This window comes from Podarcis gaigeae (genome assembly GCF_964106915.1).
Source record: "Podarcis gaigeae genome assembly, chromosome: 18".
NCBI lineage: Eukaryota > Metazoa > Chordata > Lepidosauria > Squamata > Lacertidae > Podarcis > Podarcis gaigeae.
This window is the reverse complement of record NC_139696.1, coordinates 2339616-2356556: the sequence shown is the minus strand read 5'-3', so window position 1 is coordinate 2356556 and position 16941 is coordinate 2339616. Positions and strand designations below refer to the sequence as shown.

At 50.7% G+C, this 16941-nt stretch overlaps 1 protein-coding gene across 2 annotated transcripts in view; it reads right to left on the bottom strand.

Annotated features, from left to right (window-relative positions):
* Window positions 1-16941, bottom strand: part of LOC310835536 (protein unc-13 homolog A) — a 124429-nt gene that overhangs the window by 18009 nt on the left and 89479 nt on the right. For both annotated transcript variants that reach the window (XM_083720215.1, XM_083720214.1), the window contains 4 exons: window positions 16337-16414; window positions 14552-14640; window positions 13423-13575; window positions 11840-11963 (listed from right to left, as the gene is read on the bottom strand). In XM_083720215.1, the coding sequence (XP_083576341.1) occupies window positions 11840-11963; window positions 13423-13575; window positions 14552-14640; window positions 16337-16414 (444 nt within the window). The remainder of the gene's footprint in view (window positions 1-11839; window positions 11964-13422; window positions 13576-14551; window positions 14641-16336; window positions 16415-16941) is intronic.

Sequence of the window (16941 nt, the reverse complement as noted above, 5' to 3'; positions counted from 1 at the left end):
CGACCCTTGACTCAGGTCCTGGACCTCGCCCCACGGTAACCTCCCCCTGGGACCAGCACACTGAGGTTGCCTCTGGGTCCGGGAACCCTCCAGCCTCTCCTGAGCTGCAGAGGCTCGGGGCAGAGAGGCGGAGGGAACTAAGTTCCCGCAGGAGGAGGGCTTGCCTCCAGGAGAGGCGAGTCGCCAGAGGATCGAGCCACCCTATGACTCAGGGCAGATAAAAGCCAGCCAGCCCCAGTCCCAGGTTGTGGGAGCAATGTTGTTGGTAGCCTGTTCCTGCCTGAACCCTGTCCTCCTCTCCTGCCAGAGCTCCTGACCTCACCTGACTCCCTGCCTTGGACCCAGCTTCAGCTTTGACGGACAGCCTCCATACCGCACCCTCGTCCTCGGACTGGAGTCAGACCTCACCGCACGGTTAACCCTCAGGACCAGCACAAGGTGTGAACTTCCACACAATAGGAAGTAGGAGGCAATCAAGGACAGCGTATATCCAGGGCCTTCTTAACCATAGGCGTTAGGGGCGTGGGGCGCCCGGTCGCCGGGCTCTCAGGGACGCCAGGCCGAGAGTCCAGGGCCCAAGAGTTGGAGTCTGGGGAACAGCCCGCCCGTCGGAGCGCTGCGGGTGGCTCTCTACCACGAGTTTGGGGGCAAGCGAGCCAGCGAAGCGCTGAGGCGGCCGGCTGGCTCCTGTGTGCCTGGGATTGGCGTAGGGCCACGGAGAGGCCGGCCCAGAGTGCGCTGCCCCCCCCAAAGGTTGACAACTTTGGGCAACCTGGGGGTGGTGGTGACGCAGGGTGGGTTTTTGCACCTCTCATCGATATTTCCATATCTCGATTTTTATCTCTCCCGGCTTATTTGTCTCTGGCTCTGCGGTCCTCAATCATGTCAGAAAACAGATAACCTTTCATTCGTCAAGTGCAGATTTGTTTGTATAATGTACCCTTTCAACTGTTTTTTTTTTTTAACTTGCTGTTTTGCTTCTTTAGCTTGGCCACAGAGACCCGAGGGGATTGGCACCCCAACTAGCTGGGCAGCGGAGTAAATCTGCACCCTAGGATTTTTCCTTATCAGGCAGAACACACCCCTGAGTTTTAGGACTGTGTTGCAGGGATTTATGTATAGGTTGGGGGGGGGGGTGTTTGCCCCTCCAGCAGATGTCATGCACATGCAGCCCACTGCCAAAACCAGCACAATCGCCTTTGTGACTTTTGTTATTTGTCCCCACAAAACACCCCATCACAGTTTCTTCCTATCTATTCAAAGGGCCTTTGCTGCACGATACCAAATGTAAGAATTCGCTGATCAATGTATCTCTGTACTGGCTCACTGGGAAAACTTCAGAAATTCCTATAGACCTGTGAGCTCAGTTACTCAGCAGCCCCTCTGCCTGAGTGATAATCCCTGGCATCCTGATACCTGAGTGCCAGACAGGTAGCCATTCCAGAAATAACAAACCCAGATGAAGACAAAAGGGTGGGATGAACTTGGCTGGGAAACAGGGAAATGTAAATATCTCTTTTGTTCCACTTGATGGGTGTTTGGTGGAGGGCAAGGGGAACCATGGGGCAGGGTCCAGGATGCTCAGATTATGGCCATCAGACCTCCCCTTTCATGATGTAACCGTGATGTATGAGTGATGTATTTTGGGGGCTGTAACGTGGGGATTAAAGGTAAAGGTAAAGGTACCCCTGCCCGTACGGGCCAGTCGTGTCCGACTCTGGGGTTGTGTGCCCATCTCACTTAAGAGGCCGGGGGCCAGCGCTGTCCGGAGACACTTCCGGGTCACGTGGCCAGCGTGACGAAGCTGCTCTGGCGAGCCGGCACCAGCGCAGCACACGGAAACACCATTTACCTTCCTGCTATAAAGCGGTACCTATTTATCTACTTGCACTTAAGGGTGCTTTTGAACTGCTAGGTGGGCAGGAGCTGGGACCGAAAGACGGGAGCTCATGCTGCTGCGGGGATTCGAACCGCCGACCATGCGATTGCCAAGTCCTAGGCGCTGAGGTTTTACCCACAGCGCCACCCATGTCCCTAACATGGGGATTAGCAGCTAATAAAAGTTTGGGGGCTCTTTTGTTTGGGGCTTCCATCCTGTTCCACCTGGTGGCAGGTGGGAGTCCTGTCGCGACCATCTTCAATAAAGACCAAGCCGACTGGCTGCTGTTTTGCTCTGGTATTCCTGGCTGGCGTCCTTGTTTATTTTGTCCAAGGGAGCCCTCAGATTTCTCCGTTAACAACTGCCAACCTTGATTTCCCACAACACTCTGCCCATACATACATGCAGACAGGCAAAGCAAGATGAGAAACAGACCGAGAAAGAAAATAAGGGGTTATTTCCCCCTAACCCCCACCCCATCACCACCAGGGAGGGTCACTTTAAAAACAGAGATCAGCAGACACAACTTTAGCACAGGATATATTTTTCAAAAAAAAACACAGCAGCCAGGTAAATCCAGTTAGCGACACCCGGGGAAAGAGAGGAGGACAGATGGATACGACAACCACGGAGTCAAAAGACCACAGGCGGGGGGCAGGGGGGCAGACATGGGGCAGGAGGAAGACGGAAGCAGGGTTAAGAATTAAACGGAGTATCCTTACTTCGGTGTGACTGGGAGCCTTTGCCCTGCTCTGCAGAAAAGAACAGCAGGGTTTTTATATACTTTCAGCAAACACATTTCCATAACATTTATATGCTTTCAGCAAAGTGGCACGCTGCCCCACAGAGACATTGCCTTCCCTCCCTCCCGGCCATGACTCAGATTCCATTTCGACAGGCCTTCAATTGTGTTGATTGATCGGTGATTGATTGATCGGCCAGGTTCTGTCCCCGGCACAAGGTGAGTTTTGCCGGGCAAGGACACAAACGCACAGACTCCCTTCTCTACCCCAGAAGTCTGTCTTCGGACCCCAGGCTAGCCACCCCTTGCTAGTGTTATGAAAATTATAAGGTCTAAGATGTGAAATAAATGTACAAGGGAAACACATACATAAATAGATAAACCTGTTGAATGGTTTCTTCAAATTTTAGGTTCATTATTGTTTCACAAGATGTGTATGTCTCTAAGGGCCGGAGCAAATAACATGATCTAGTTTTACAGCTGTGAAGCCATATAGCAGGTGCTGTTAGTAAAGGTAAAGGGACCCCTGACCATTAGGTCCAGTCGTGGCCGACTCTGGGGTTGCGGCGCTCATCTCGCTTTCCTGACCGAGGGAGCCGGCGTACAGCTTCCGGGTCATGTGGCCAGCAGGACTAAGCCGCTTCTGGCGAACCAGAGCAGCGCACAGAAACGCCGTTTACCTTCCCGCTGGAGTGGTACCTATTTATCTACTTGCACTTTGACGTGCTTTCGACCTGCTAGGTGGGCAGGAGCAGGGACCGAGCAACAGGAGCGCACCCTGTCGCAGGGATTCAAACCGCCGACCTTCTGATCAGCAAGTCTTAGGCTCTGTGGTTTAACCCACAGCGCCACCTGCGTCTCTGCAGGTGCTTTTAAGTTGTGGTAATTAAGCTGTTGGGCATGGTATATAAAGAGCAGCGTGTATCTCTCTCAGTACCCTGGTCATGCTCATTGATATATTGTAATTTAATTTAATGTCTAGATGGCGCCTAAGCAATTCCTGTTAATTCTTTCAGAGCATATTGCTGCATTTATGCCCTGCGGACCGTTAGAATAAGGCCCCTGGAAGGCTTGAATCTGGCCCCCGGTTCATGGTTCAACTGTATCAACTCCTTGGATATTTCCAGTGCCCTCAGTCTCTGCCCTCTCTCCTCTGTCAAAAGTAGAGATTGTAGATGTCTTGGGGCAGGGGTCTAGCTGTTATGCTGGGCCCTGCAAGTCAATGCTGGTCTTGGGCAGCCCTGTCATGGAGCGGGGAGCTAGCTGCGCCGAGAGACGCACCTCTCGCTCGCCGGACCTGCATGCCACGCACACACAACCGAAATCCATGCCACACAAATCTTTAGACACCTCCGGCCACCAGACGGGGACGACACACGATGACAGACACACACCTCCACGACACAAGCACCACAACCCAGCCTCTCCCGATCTTCTGCCATTTCCTCTGTCCCTCTCGGACCGGGATGGGGAAATATGTGGTGCTGAATGCCCACCAGCCCTGGTAAAGGTAAAGGGACCCCTGACCATTAGGTCCAGTCGTGGCCAACTCTGGGGTTGCGGCGCTCATCTCGCTTTACTGGCCGAGGGAGCCGGCGTACAGCTTCTGGGTCATGTGGCCAGCATGACTAAGCCGCTTCTGGCGAACCAGAGCAGCGCATGGAAACGCCGTTTCCCTTCCCGCCGGAGCGGTACCTATTTATCTACTTGCACTCTGACGTGCTTTCGAACTGCTAGGTTGGCAGGAGCAGGGACCGAGCAACGGGAGCTCGCCCCGTCGTCGCAGGGATTCGAACCGCCGACCTTCTGATCGGCAAGTCCTGAGCTCTGTGGTTTAACCCACAGCGCCACCTGTGTCCCTTGTACCAACCCTGGTAGCCTGGGTTTAATGCTGGGGAAAGCTAGAATCTGACAACCCAATTTGAACCATTCCCCCCCGCTTGACTGAAGGAAGAGGACCCCTTTCCCAAAAGAGGAATCGTCTCCATCTCTCCAGGAGAGCAGGAAATGCCTCTTCTCAAGAGCAGGGATAAGGGAACGTGCTTAGATGTTTCTGGACTCCATCTCCAAAGGTCAAGGAGTCCGGCAAGATCTGGAGGGACGCAGTGGGTTGCGCACCCCAGCTCTTTGGCCAGGAAAGGATTTCTCGCTCGGACCTCCTGCCACGGACAAGACACTCAAGGAGCAGGAAAGGTCGATAATTACCTTCTCGGTCCCTTTGCCATGCTTTCTCAAGAGAGTACCCTGCAGAGACAATCAATATCACAAATCGATCAATGCGTAAGGGGAAAGGGCGAGCGAGGAAGTCGAGCGAAGGGAGGGCAGGAGGGTGGAAGGAAGGACAGACGGACGGACGAACTGTCATCTCAAGGCTCACTCCAGGGAGCAGCAAGGCCAGACATGACATTATTCTCCCTCCCCAAAGACTCCCAGTACCTTTCTGAGCACAATTCAAAGGGTTGGGGCTGACCTTGGAAGCCCTAAATGGCCCACTAGACCTGAAGGAGCGTCTCCACCCCGGACACCGGGGTCCATCTCCGAGGGCCTTCTGGTGGTTCCCTCCCTGCGAGAAGCGAGGTCACAGGGAACCAGGCAGAGGGCCTTCTCGGTGGTGGCGCCCGCCCTGTGGAACGCCCTCCCATCAGACGTCAAGGAGATAAACAACGATCTGACTTTTAGAAGACATCTGAAGGCAGCCCTGTTTAGGGGAGTTTTTAATGTTTGAAGTTTTATAGGGAGGGAAAGTACCATTCAAAGTGTTGCTGCTCCCCTTAAAAGCCCTAAATGGCCTTGTATACCTGAAGGAGCGTCTCCACCCCGGACACCGGGGTCCAGCTCCGAGGGCCTTCTGGTGGTTCCCTCCCTGCGAGAAGCGAGGTTACAGGGAACCAGGCAGAGGGCCTTCTCAGTGGTGGCGCCTGCCCTGTGAAATGCCCTCCCATCAGATGTCAAGGAGATAAACAACTATCTGACTTTTAGAAGACATCTGAAGGCAACCCTGTATCAGGAAAAATTTAATGTCTAATGTTTAATCTTTTCCCTTCCATATAGACAGTTACATTTGTTACTCAACAATTCTATTCCAGTTCAACAGAACTAGGGGCTCGTTTCCCACACCTAGCATCAATGTCTTTAACCCAAATTACATAAGGTTTTGTTTTATCTGATTTCATCCTCTCTAATACATTCTGCTGTTTAGTCAACCTCTTGCTTACATTAGGAGAACGCTACCTCTTAAGACATGGGAAGGCAAACTAAAGCCCGGGGGCCGGATCCGGCCCAATCGCCTTCTAAATCTGGCCTGCAGACAGTCTGGGAATCAGTGTGTTTTTACATGAGTAGAATGAGTGCTTTTGTTTAAAATGCATCTCTGGGTTATTTGTGGGGCATAGGAATTCGTTCATTTATTTTCCCCCTTCAAAATATAGTCCAGCCCCCCACAAGGTCTGAGGGACAGTGGACCGGCCCCCTGCTGAAAAAGTTTGCTGACCCCTGTTCTAAACGAATCCATCAGCTAGCTTCCTGCTATATACAAGGGAATATGCTTTGCTAGCGCGAGTGAGGAAGGATAATATTTAATCAATATATCCTCTTCTACTATCCTCAACATTCCCACAGTTAAGGGAATAAGACTTACCAACCCCACCTCTGAAACGGATCACAGGTTATGCAAATGGATACCTGAAGGAGCATCTCCACCCCCATCGTTCTGCCTGGACACTGAGGTCCAGCTCTGAGGGCCTTCTGGCAGTTCCCTCACTGCGAGAAGCCAAGTTACAGGGAACCAGGCAGAGGGCCTTCTCGGTAGTGGCACCTGCTCTGTGGAACGCCCTCCCACCAGATGTCAAAGAGAAAAATAACTACCAAACTTTTAGAAGACACCTGAAGGCAGCCCTGTTTAGGGAAGCTTTTAATGTTTAATAGGTTATTGTATTTTAGTGTTCTGTTGGAAGCCGCCCAGAGTGGCTGGGGAAACCCAGCCAGATGGGCAGGGTATAAATTATTATTATTATTATTATTATTATTATTATTATTATTATTATTTCCTCTTTCTCAGGAGGAAAACCAGGTACAGTGGTACCTCTGGTTAAGTACTTAATTCGTTCTGGAGATCCGTTCTTAACCTGAAACTGTTCTTAACCTGAAGCTCCACTTTAGCTAATGGGACCTCCGGCTGCCGCCGCGCAATTTCTGCTCTCATCCTGAAGCAAAGTTCTTAACCCGAGGTACTATTCCTGGGATAGCGGAGTCTGTAACCTGAAGTGTCTGTAACCTGAAGCGTCTGTAACCCGAGGTACCACTGTATCTGCTGGAACAGGGAAGAAGTTTCCACCGAGACGCGACAGCTGGCGCAAAGCAGCTCAGCGACAAGAGGGAAGGATTTTGGGGGTTCACAGAACAAAGGCGTTTTGGGGAAGGGTCGGGAGCAGGGAGAAGATAGAGGCACATTGGAGAAAGTAGCCAGCCACCACAGAACGACAGAAAAACCAGCTCAAATTACTCGGGAGGGGTTGGGGTTTGGGGTTGGGAAACTAGACGCAAGGCACAAGGACAGATAGAGACAAACGAAAGACAGACAGGGCTTTCACCTGCCGTACTTACAATCATCTGCCCAGGTGAGGGGAGCAATCGGAAAGAACAGCCGTCACGTGAGAATGAGCCTCAGGTCCGCCGCAAACCCAACCCGCAACCCCAAACCAACACACAACGCCGCGGCAACCCCACACAAAAGAGATAGCGCAGCGCAACGTCTCCAGGACGCACGGCCACAGGGCGCCCTCGGGACGCGGGGTTTGTGTGGGTGCAGAATTGAGCCCGCGTCCCCTAATATTTTTAGGCGTATCCCCAAGCCCCGAACCCCTGCCCCTTTGAGAACCCCCCCCCCCAGACCGTAAAGGCTGCAGTTTTTCCACCCGCAATTCAGTGTTAGACAAAAGGAAGGCGAGTCAGTGTGAACAACGCCCCAAAATCATTGCAGGTTTTATTTCCAAATGCATCAAAACTTGAAAAGAGAGTCAAACGCCATCAGAACTGTCAGCTATGCCCGTTTCACTCTGCCTTTTTAATTAATTTATTTTCTTGCTGTTGTGAAAAACTATAAGAAAAAAGATTCCACCTAAACATTAGGAAGAACTTCCTGACAGTAAGAGCTGTTTGACAGTGGAATTTGCTGCCAAGGAGTGTGGTGGAGTCTCCTTCTTTGGAGGTCTTTAAGCAGAGGCTTGACAACCATATGTCAGGAGTGCTCTGATGGTGTTTCCTGCTTGGCAGGGGGTTGGACTCGATGGCCCTTGTGGTCTCTTCCAACTCTAGGATTCTATGACTCTATGACTCTAAAATGAAGAGATATGGTGGATCCTATTGAAGGGTTTTTTTTGGGGGGGGGGTTAGTCTGATTCTGTACCCCAATAAGGGTGAGACTCTTTTTTAAAATTTTATTTTTTACCAACAACCAAAACACAAACAGTGAAAGCCCCCCCCAGGCGGCTGATACGTTGGGTATACATATTCAAGACTATACTTATTCAATAATATACATATTCAATAATATCATGTTCAAATCAACCCTATGTACACCTTAACACTCCTCCCTCCACAAAGTTTATTTAACTTTTAACACTTTAATTGCCCCAAATTGTTCAAACCTGCCCAAATAATTCAATATCTTCTCAAACCAACCCTCCTCCTTCTCACTGACCTTAAACCCTTTCATTCTATGTCTCTTCACAGTTAAAGGTAAAGGGACCCCTGACAATTAGGTCCAGTTGTGGACGACTCTGGGGTTGTGGCGCTCATCTCGCTTTACAGGCCAAGGGAGGCGGCGTCCAGCTTCCGGGTCATGTGGCCAGCAGGACTAAGCCGCTTCTGGCGAACCAGAGCAGCGCACGGAAACGCCGTTTACCTTCCCACCAGAGTGGTACCTATTTATCTACTTGCACTTTGACGTGCTTTCGAACTGCTAGGTTGGCAGGAGCAGGGACCGAGCAACGGGAGCTCACCCCGTCATTGCGGGGATTTGAACCGCCGACCTTCTGATCAGCAAGCCCAAGAGGCCCACAGCGCCGCCTGCTTCACAGTTAGATATTCTAAAATTATAATATTATTCAGGTTTTCCCTCCATTGTTTCCGTCTTGGAATCGCCGCATCCCCCTTTAACCCAGACTGGTCTCCTTCTCCCGGAAAACCATTGCTCATAAAAACCATAAGAGGGCTGCTGGATGAGGCCAGTGGCCCATTGAGTCCGGATCCTGCCCTCACAGTGGCCGACCAGATTCCTGTGGGATCTGGGTGCGAGAACAACTCTCGCCTCCTGCGGTTTCCAGCAACTGGGATCCACAGCCTTCGTGGTTAAAAGGTAAAGGGACCCCTGACCATTAGGTCCAGTCGTGACCGACTCTGGGGTTGCAGCGCTCATCTCGCTTTACTGGCTGAGGGAGCTGGCGTACAGCTTCCAGGTCATGTGGCCAGCAGGACTAAGCCGCTTTTGGTGAGCCAGAGCAGCGCACGGAAACGCCGTTTACCTTCCCGCTGGAGTGGTACCTATTTATCTACTTGCACTTTGACGTGCTTTCGACCTGCTAGGTGGGCAGGAGCAGGGACCGAGCAACAGGAGCTCACCCTGTCGCAGGGATTCAAACCGCCGACCTTCTGATCAGCAAGTCCTAGGCTCTGTGGTTTAACCCACAGTGCCACCCTTTGTGGTTAAGTAGCCACTAATAGCAGTTTCCTCAATTATTTTCCCCACCCCATAACCTTTTTTAAAGCCATCTGGGTTGGTGGTTGCCACTGCTTCCTGTGGCAGAGAGTTCCGCAGGCTTTCTTTATCAGTCCTGAATCTCCCAGTGTCCAGCCTTGTTGGATTCATGGCTTCCAACGCTCACAGAAACTCAGAATGGCAGAGGTGGAAGAGGCCCCGAGGGTCATCTAGTCCAACCCTCTGCAATGTAGGAATCATTTGCCCGATGTGGAACTCAAACCCACAACCCTGAAATCAGGAGCCTCATTCACTATTGACTGAGCTATCTCCCATTTCTGCACCGGTTTGCCACTTAAAAACAACAACGCATGAATGTCCATGCTGTAAATTTATCCTAGCGTACATTTCTGTATGCAATTCCCTGCCCCCAATAAAAAATCACTTTTTGTTTTTGCAAATCAGTTCCCCCTAATACAGTACTCCGTCCCATAAATATATGCATTTCCCCCCCCCCACACACTTCTCCCCACAATTTGCATTCTTGTCCAGATTTCCTGACTGGGGAACAGCCTTGCAAAATTAATGTATGTACGGATTTTGAGTTGCAGTTCCGTTTCTGCCAGAGTACCATTTTGGAAAACTGCAGAACTGGTCAGTTTGCATTTAAAATGTGAACCAAACCAAATTTCTCCTTCCCCTCTGCTCCTCAAGAGATGGCCACCCTCCTCATAAAAGCGTCAGCTAAACAAATAGTTGCATTATGTTAACTAACCCACGTTTCTTAAACCATGAAACTCTAGGCGGTCTTAGGTCTGCCTCTCAGTTCCTGATATCTCCAAGCATAAATACTATCCCTGCACCAACTTGCAATTTAATTTTTTTTTTAATCCAGAGCAAAATCTCATATTGTTCACACCCTGTCTCCTGTACACATTTTTTTCTGCAAGCGATTTCCCCTAATATAGCCCCACAAAAATTGTTAGCTAATTTCCCCAAATATGTATATTTCCCCTTTAAAGGGTAAAGGGACCCCTGACCATTAGGTCCAGTCGTGACCGACTCTGGGGTTGCGGCGCTCATCTCGCTTTACTGGCCGAGGGAGCCGGCGTACAGCTTCCGGGTCATCTGGCCAGCAGGACCGAGCCGCTTCAGAGCACGGAAACGCCGTTTACCTTCCCGCTGGAGCGGTACCTATTTATCTACTTGCACTGGTGTGCTTTCGAACTGCTAGGTTGGCAGGAGCAGGGACCGAGCAACGGGAGCTCACTCTCATTGCAGGGATTCGAACCGCCGACCTTCTGATCGGCAACTTCTAGGCTCTGTGATTTAACCCACAGCACCACCCCTTTACATAAAGCTTTTTTGTTTTGTTTTACTGCATCACAACATTTGGGTAAGAGTGAGTTTTGTAGGAGTTGGACATGGCTGCAAGTCCCCCAGTGACACTCGAATCCACCCCCCAAATAACACTGAAAAACAGGATTCCTCCCCAGCCAGCAAATTATTGGCGAGTCGGACAGGCAAAACCCCTCATCTGAACACCTTCACTTATAATTGAAGCGTACCCTACAAATACGGGGGCTAAAGAGACTGTCCCCAAAGATACGGGGGTTAGTCCACATCCCACCTGCAATTTACCGTATTTTTTGCTCTCTAAGACTCACTTTTCCCCTCCTGAAAAGTAAGGGGAAATGTGTGTGCGTCTTAGGGAGCGAATGCAGGCTGCGCAGCTATCCCAGAAGCCAGAACAGCAAGAGGGATTGCTGCTTTCGCTGCGCAGCTATCCCTCTTGCTGTTCTGGCTTCTGAGATTCAGAATATTTTTTTTCTTGTTTTCCTCCTCCAAAAACTAGGTGCGTCTTATAGAGGGAAAAATACGGTAATTGTGGGATCCGATGGGAAAGTTCTCTGACCAATGGGAAAATGGAGTTTCGTTCACCCATTCCTGGTCGATCCACAGAGCTGGTGGATTTCTGGAGAGTTTGCAAGCTACCCCCCTGACGTCTAACCAGGGCAGTTCTCCAAATTTGTTGAACTCCAGCTCCCGGGAAACCCCCAGGAAGGATGATGGGAGTTGGAGTCTATCCAGAGGACTGCAGTTTCCACAACTACTGTATTTTTCGCTCTATAGGACACACCAGATGATAGGACGCACCTAGTTTAGGGGGGGGGGGGGAGGAAAAAAGTGCGTCCTATGGAGCAGAAAATACGGTAAGTTCTAAGGAGGTAGAGTTCCAAACTGCATGGGAGACGGGGAAGAATGCTTCTTAGACTGAGACGTGAACACCTCTCCTTAGATGGAGAAAGGACTGCCTCTCCCACGGGGGCCAGATTAAATGGACCGGGGGGCCGGATTAGGCCCCCGAAACGGACTTTGGACATGCCCACCTTAGACTGAGAGAGGAATGCCTCTCCTTAGACCAGCGGTTCTCAACCTGTGGGTCCCCAGATGTTGTTGGACTACAACTCCCATCATCCCCGAGCTCTGGCCTTGCTGGTCGCGCACGTGGTTTGGCGCTCACCGTCTGGTCCGTGAGGGGCGGAAGCACGATCGTCTTCTCCATGGTGTTCATGACGAGTTTCCACAGCTCCTTCAGCACTCGCTTGAGGACGGTCTTCTCGCAGATCTTCGCAAAGAGGGTCAGGCTGCGAGAGAAGAAGAAGACCGACAGGGGGTAAGCAGGTGAGCATCACTCAGGGCCAGATCGGGGAAGGAGGGGGGGAATCTGAGTGAGTGAGCGTGTATGTGTGTGTGTTTGTGTTTGAGTGTGGTGGTTGAGTGTGTGTTTGTATGTGTATGTGTATTTGAGTGTGCGTGTTTGTGTGTGTGTGTTTGTGTGTGTGTGTGTGTGTGTGTGTATTTGAGTGTGAGTTTGAGTGTGTGTTGTGTTTGTATGTGTATGCGTGTGTGTATTTGAGTGTGTGTATTTGAGTGTGTGTGTTTGAGTGTGGTGGTTGAGTGTGTGTTTGTATGTGTATGTGTATTTGAGTGTGCGTGTTTGTGTGTGTGTATTTGAGTGTGAGTTTGAGTGTGTGTTGTGTTTGTATGTGTATGCGTGTGTGTATTTGGGTGTGTGTATTTGAGTGTGTGTGTTTGAGTGTGTGTTGTGTGTGTTTGTGTGTGTATTTGAGTGTCTGTGTTTGAGTGTGTGTTGTGTATGTGTGTGTGTGTATTTGAGTGTGTGCGTTTGAGTGTGTGTGTATTTGAGTGTGTGTGTTTGAGTGTGTGTTGTGTGTGTATGTGTGTGTGTATTTGAGTGTGTGTATTTGAGTGTGTGTTTGTGTGCGTTTGTGTGTGTGTTTGAGTGTGTTTTTGTGCATGTGTTTGAGTGTGTGTGCTTTGTGTGTATGTGTATTTGTGTGTGTGTGTGTGTGTGTGTGTGTGTGTGTGAAAGAGAGAGAGAGAGAGAGAGAGAGAGAGAGAGAGAACCAGCAGGACCAGGCGTTCCAGAAAAACTGGAATAAATTCATGTTCCATTCGGAAGACAACGGTAAACAGTTAACATCCCTAGTAAGGTTGTAAGAAGTTTCGAAAGGATGAAATCATCATTTATTACTAAACACAGTTCATCAAGTAATTTTATGAGGATATAATTTAACAGGGATAAGAAATATCGGAAAATGCAGGATATTGAGATTAAATTTGAAAACCATTTGTCGGGGAGTCACAGCCTTATTTAAGCCAAATGTTTTATCTGTGCAAAGTACCGTATTTTTTGCTCTATAAGACTCACCTTTTCCCTCCCAAAAAGTAAGGGGAAATGTGTGTGCGTCTTATGGAGCGAATGCAGGCTGCGCAGCTATCACAGAAGCCAGAACAGCAAGAGGGATTGCTGCTTTCACTGAGCAGCGATCCCTCTTGCTGTTCTGGCTTCTGAGACTCAGAATATTTTTTTTTCTTGTTTTCCTCCTCCAAAAACTAGGTGCATCTTGTGGTCTGGTGCGTCTTATAGAGCGAAGAATACGGTATGTTGTCGTGCAAGAAAACATCTGTAAAAACCAATAAAAATTATTATTATTAAAAAACAAAACAAAAGCCACACGCATGCCGCCATAGACTGAACCTGTGGTCCTAGACCTCAGCATCTATGGCATTGCCACTCACTTGCTATCAAGGAGGTCCATGATGGGCTGCAAGACGTTGTCGGCGTCTTGGGCGACGCTGCTGCAAGCGCTGGCCGGCACGTTGCCTGTGCCCTTCACCTGACTCAGAATGTCCCCCATCTGCTTCACGCAGTCCTCGATGTGCGGCTGGAAACTTGGGGGTGAGGAGATAATAATAAGAAGAATTTAGAGAAGCGAGGTTGCAGGGAACCAGGAAGAGGGCCTTCTCGGTGGTGGCGCCCTCCCGCTGGATGTCAAGGAAATAAACAACTATCTGACTTTTAGAAGACATCTGAAGGCGGCCCTGTTTAGGGAAGTTTTTAATGTCTGGTGTTTTATTGTGTTTTAATATCCATATGGTACCCTCCCTTCCCACAGACTGTCTCTCCAGAATGGTGCATACCCTGGTTATCTCCCGCTTGGACTACTGCAATGCGCTCTCCGTGGGGCTGCCTTTGAAGGTGACCCGGAAACTGCAACTAATCCAGAATGCGGCAGCCAGACTGGGGACTGGGAGCAGCCGCCGAGACCATATAACACTGGTCCTGAAAGACCTACATTGGCTCCCAGGACGTTTCCGAGCACAATTCAAAGTGTTGGTGCTGACCTTGAAAGCCCCAAACGGCCCAGCAGACCTGAATGAGTGTCTCCACCCCGGACACCTGGGTCCATCTCCCAAGGGCCTTCTGGTGGTTCCCTCCCTGCGAGAAGCGAGGTTGCAGGGAACCAGGTGGAGGGCCTTCTCGGTGGTGGCACCCGCCCTGTGGAACACCCTCCCGTCAGAAGTCAAGGAAATAAACAACTATCTGACTTTTAGAAGACATCTGAAGGCAGCCCTGTTTAGAGAAGCTTTTTAATACTTGATGTGATGTGATGTTTTTAAATCAGCCCAAGGTAAATGTAAAGGGACCCCTGACCATTAGGTGCAGTTGTGGACGACTCTGGGGTTGCAGCGCTCATCTCGCTTTATTGGCCGAGGGAGCTGGCGCACAGCTTCCGGGTCATGTGGCCAGCAGGACTAAGCCGCTTCTGGCGAACCAGAGCAGCGCACGGAAACGCCGTTGACCTTCCCGCTGGAGTGGTACCTATTTATCTGCTTGCACTTTGACGTGCTTTCGAATCAGCCCTACCTGGTTGCAAACACTCGACTCAGCTCGTCCAAGACGTTGTTGAGTTTCACCTGTAGCTCCTTGAGGATGTCGCTTGCTTCTGTGTCCAGCTGGAACGGCAGAAGGCAAGAGAGCAATGTTCATCCTTGGAAGATTAACAGGAAGCCCCCCCCCCCCCAAGGGCAAATTCTCCAGCTAGGGACTTCTTATAAATTTGCATCTCTATCCTACTGAAGCCAAGCCAAGTGTAGATGAATGCTGAGTTGCTTGGGGGACTAAGTAGTTTGTAGTCAACCTTCTGTGAGGGAAAGGGATGTTGTGAGTTTGGCAGGAGCCGAAGACTCACGCAAGACAGTCTGGTCCATTGGGCCGCCCGCCAGCTTCAGTCTCCCCATAGCCAACCCCCCACCCACCTGCCTTCTTGCTAACAACCAGTTCAGTGTGTGGGGGGTGCTTGTCGGTTTCCACATCCTCCTCAGTGTTGCCTTTAATAATAATAATAATAAATTTTATTTATACCCCGCCCTCCCCACCCAGAGGCAGGCTCAGGGTGGCTAACACCAATAAAATCACAGTAAAAGCATAATAGGGGAAAAAGAGAGGGGGGAGGAAAGGAAAGGGGAACAAAACCCAATTTAAAATACAGATTAAAATACAATCTCATTTTAAAATAGCTGATAAATCAAGACCATAAGGGGAGGGAAACATAAGGGTCAGACCGAGTCCAAACCAAAGGCCAGGCAGAACAGCTCTGTCTTGCAGGCCCTGCGGAAAGATGTCAAGTCCCGCAGGGCCCTGGTCTGTTGGGACAGAGCGTTCCACCAAGTTGGGGCCAGTACTGAAAAGGCCCTGGCCCTAGTTGAGACCAGTCTATCCTCCTTGAGACTCGGGACCTCCAAAGTGTAGAACTCTAGTCCCAATGTGGCTGATGTTTGAGGGTGAGAAGGAACATTCAGTGTGATGGCCTGGGAATCCGATTCAGAGGCTGAACCGGAGGAATCCCAGCCTGCACAGGAGTCCCCACCTCCAGGGCTGGCTGAACTGGGGCAGGGCCTTGGATCTGAAGCGCCTGCACCTGTGCCGGATCCTCAGGAGCAGACACCAGGTGATTCCACTCCAGCTCCAGAGGTGATTAAGGACACAATGCCTACAGGTGCGCCTCTCCCGGCCCTGCCAGAGGAAGGTGAGTCTCCCCCTGGGTCCAGTAACTCCCCAGCCTCTCCTGAACTGCAGAGGCTCAGGGCAGAGAGGCGGAGGGAACTGGTTTCTCCCAGGAGGAGTGCTCGCCTTAAGGCCAGGAGAGGCGGGTCTCCTGGGGGCCGGGGCCGCCCCTGGCCTCAGAGAAGATAAAGGCCAGTCAGCCCGGTCCCAGGTTGTGGGAGCAACGTCGTTGAGTACCTGCTCCTGCCCGGACCCAGACCTGACCCTCCAGTGTTCCTGTCCCCGCCCGGCTTCCTGCTTCGGACCTCGCCCCGCTCCTTGTGAACGGTTTCCAGGCTAGTGACCCAGGACCGGACTTTGACTACGCCAACGGCAACCTTCCCCCTGGGACCAGCACATTCAGGCTCCAGGGAAGCTAGTGTTTCGCAGTGCCCCTTCCCCACTCCATCAAGAATGGCAGAACAGCCAAGCTATTGGGACTTAAGTCTTCACCACCCCTGACAGCAGGTGGTGAGTTGAGGAGGCAAAGCTGCACAGGACGCAGAAAGACCTCTGCCTTTCCACATTTTCTCAGCTGCTCTGCGGCCCCAGCCGCTCTGTCCTATGACCGGTCCGGCCCCCGAAGACCTTTTAAGAAATGCAAACCTCTTTTCCCCCCATGGCTTCAAACATTTTCTCCAGTTGGACCCGCAGCTGCTGGATGTTGTTCATCAAGATACAGGGCTGCAAAGGGAGAAATAAAAGAAAACGGACACATCGTTACAAAGGTACTGGGATGAAGATTCCTAGGAAAAGTGGAAACTTCCTTCTTTCCTTTCTCTAATTATTCCGGGAAGTCGCTCTCTACATTGTGGAGGGAACACAGAATGGAATTGCCCCCTTTATACAGGAGGCTAGTTTGTACACACACACACACACACACACACACACACACACCACTCTCTATTGTGCGTCCAGGCCAGCAAACACCATGATTAGAGTTCATGGTTTCTTTGCTGAGACAACATCTCCCACTGCTCAGCCTTCAGCACCAGGAGCTGTCCAAAGTGCTGATTTGGCTGGCCCAGGTTTCATATATCGCCGCCACCAATATCTCCATTCACCAGCAGGTCCCAGGGCAGGTTATGGCCATTTAAAATGCATTAATTAAAAATAATTTAAACAAATTGCTGTCCTGGGAATAGGGAGGGCCCTGAAAACACATACCCTAGCTCATTCGAGGCCCGCAAAATAAGGCAGGTATGAACGCT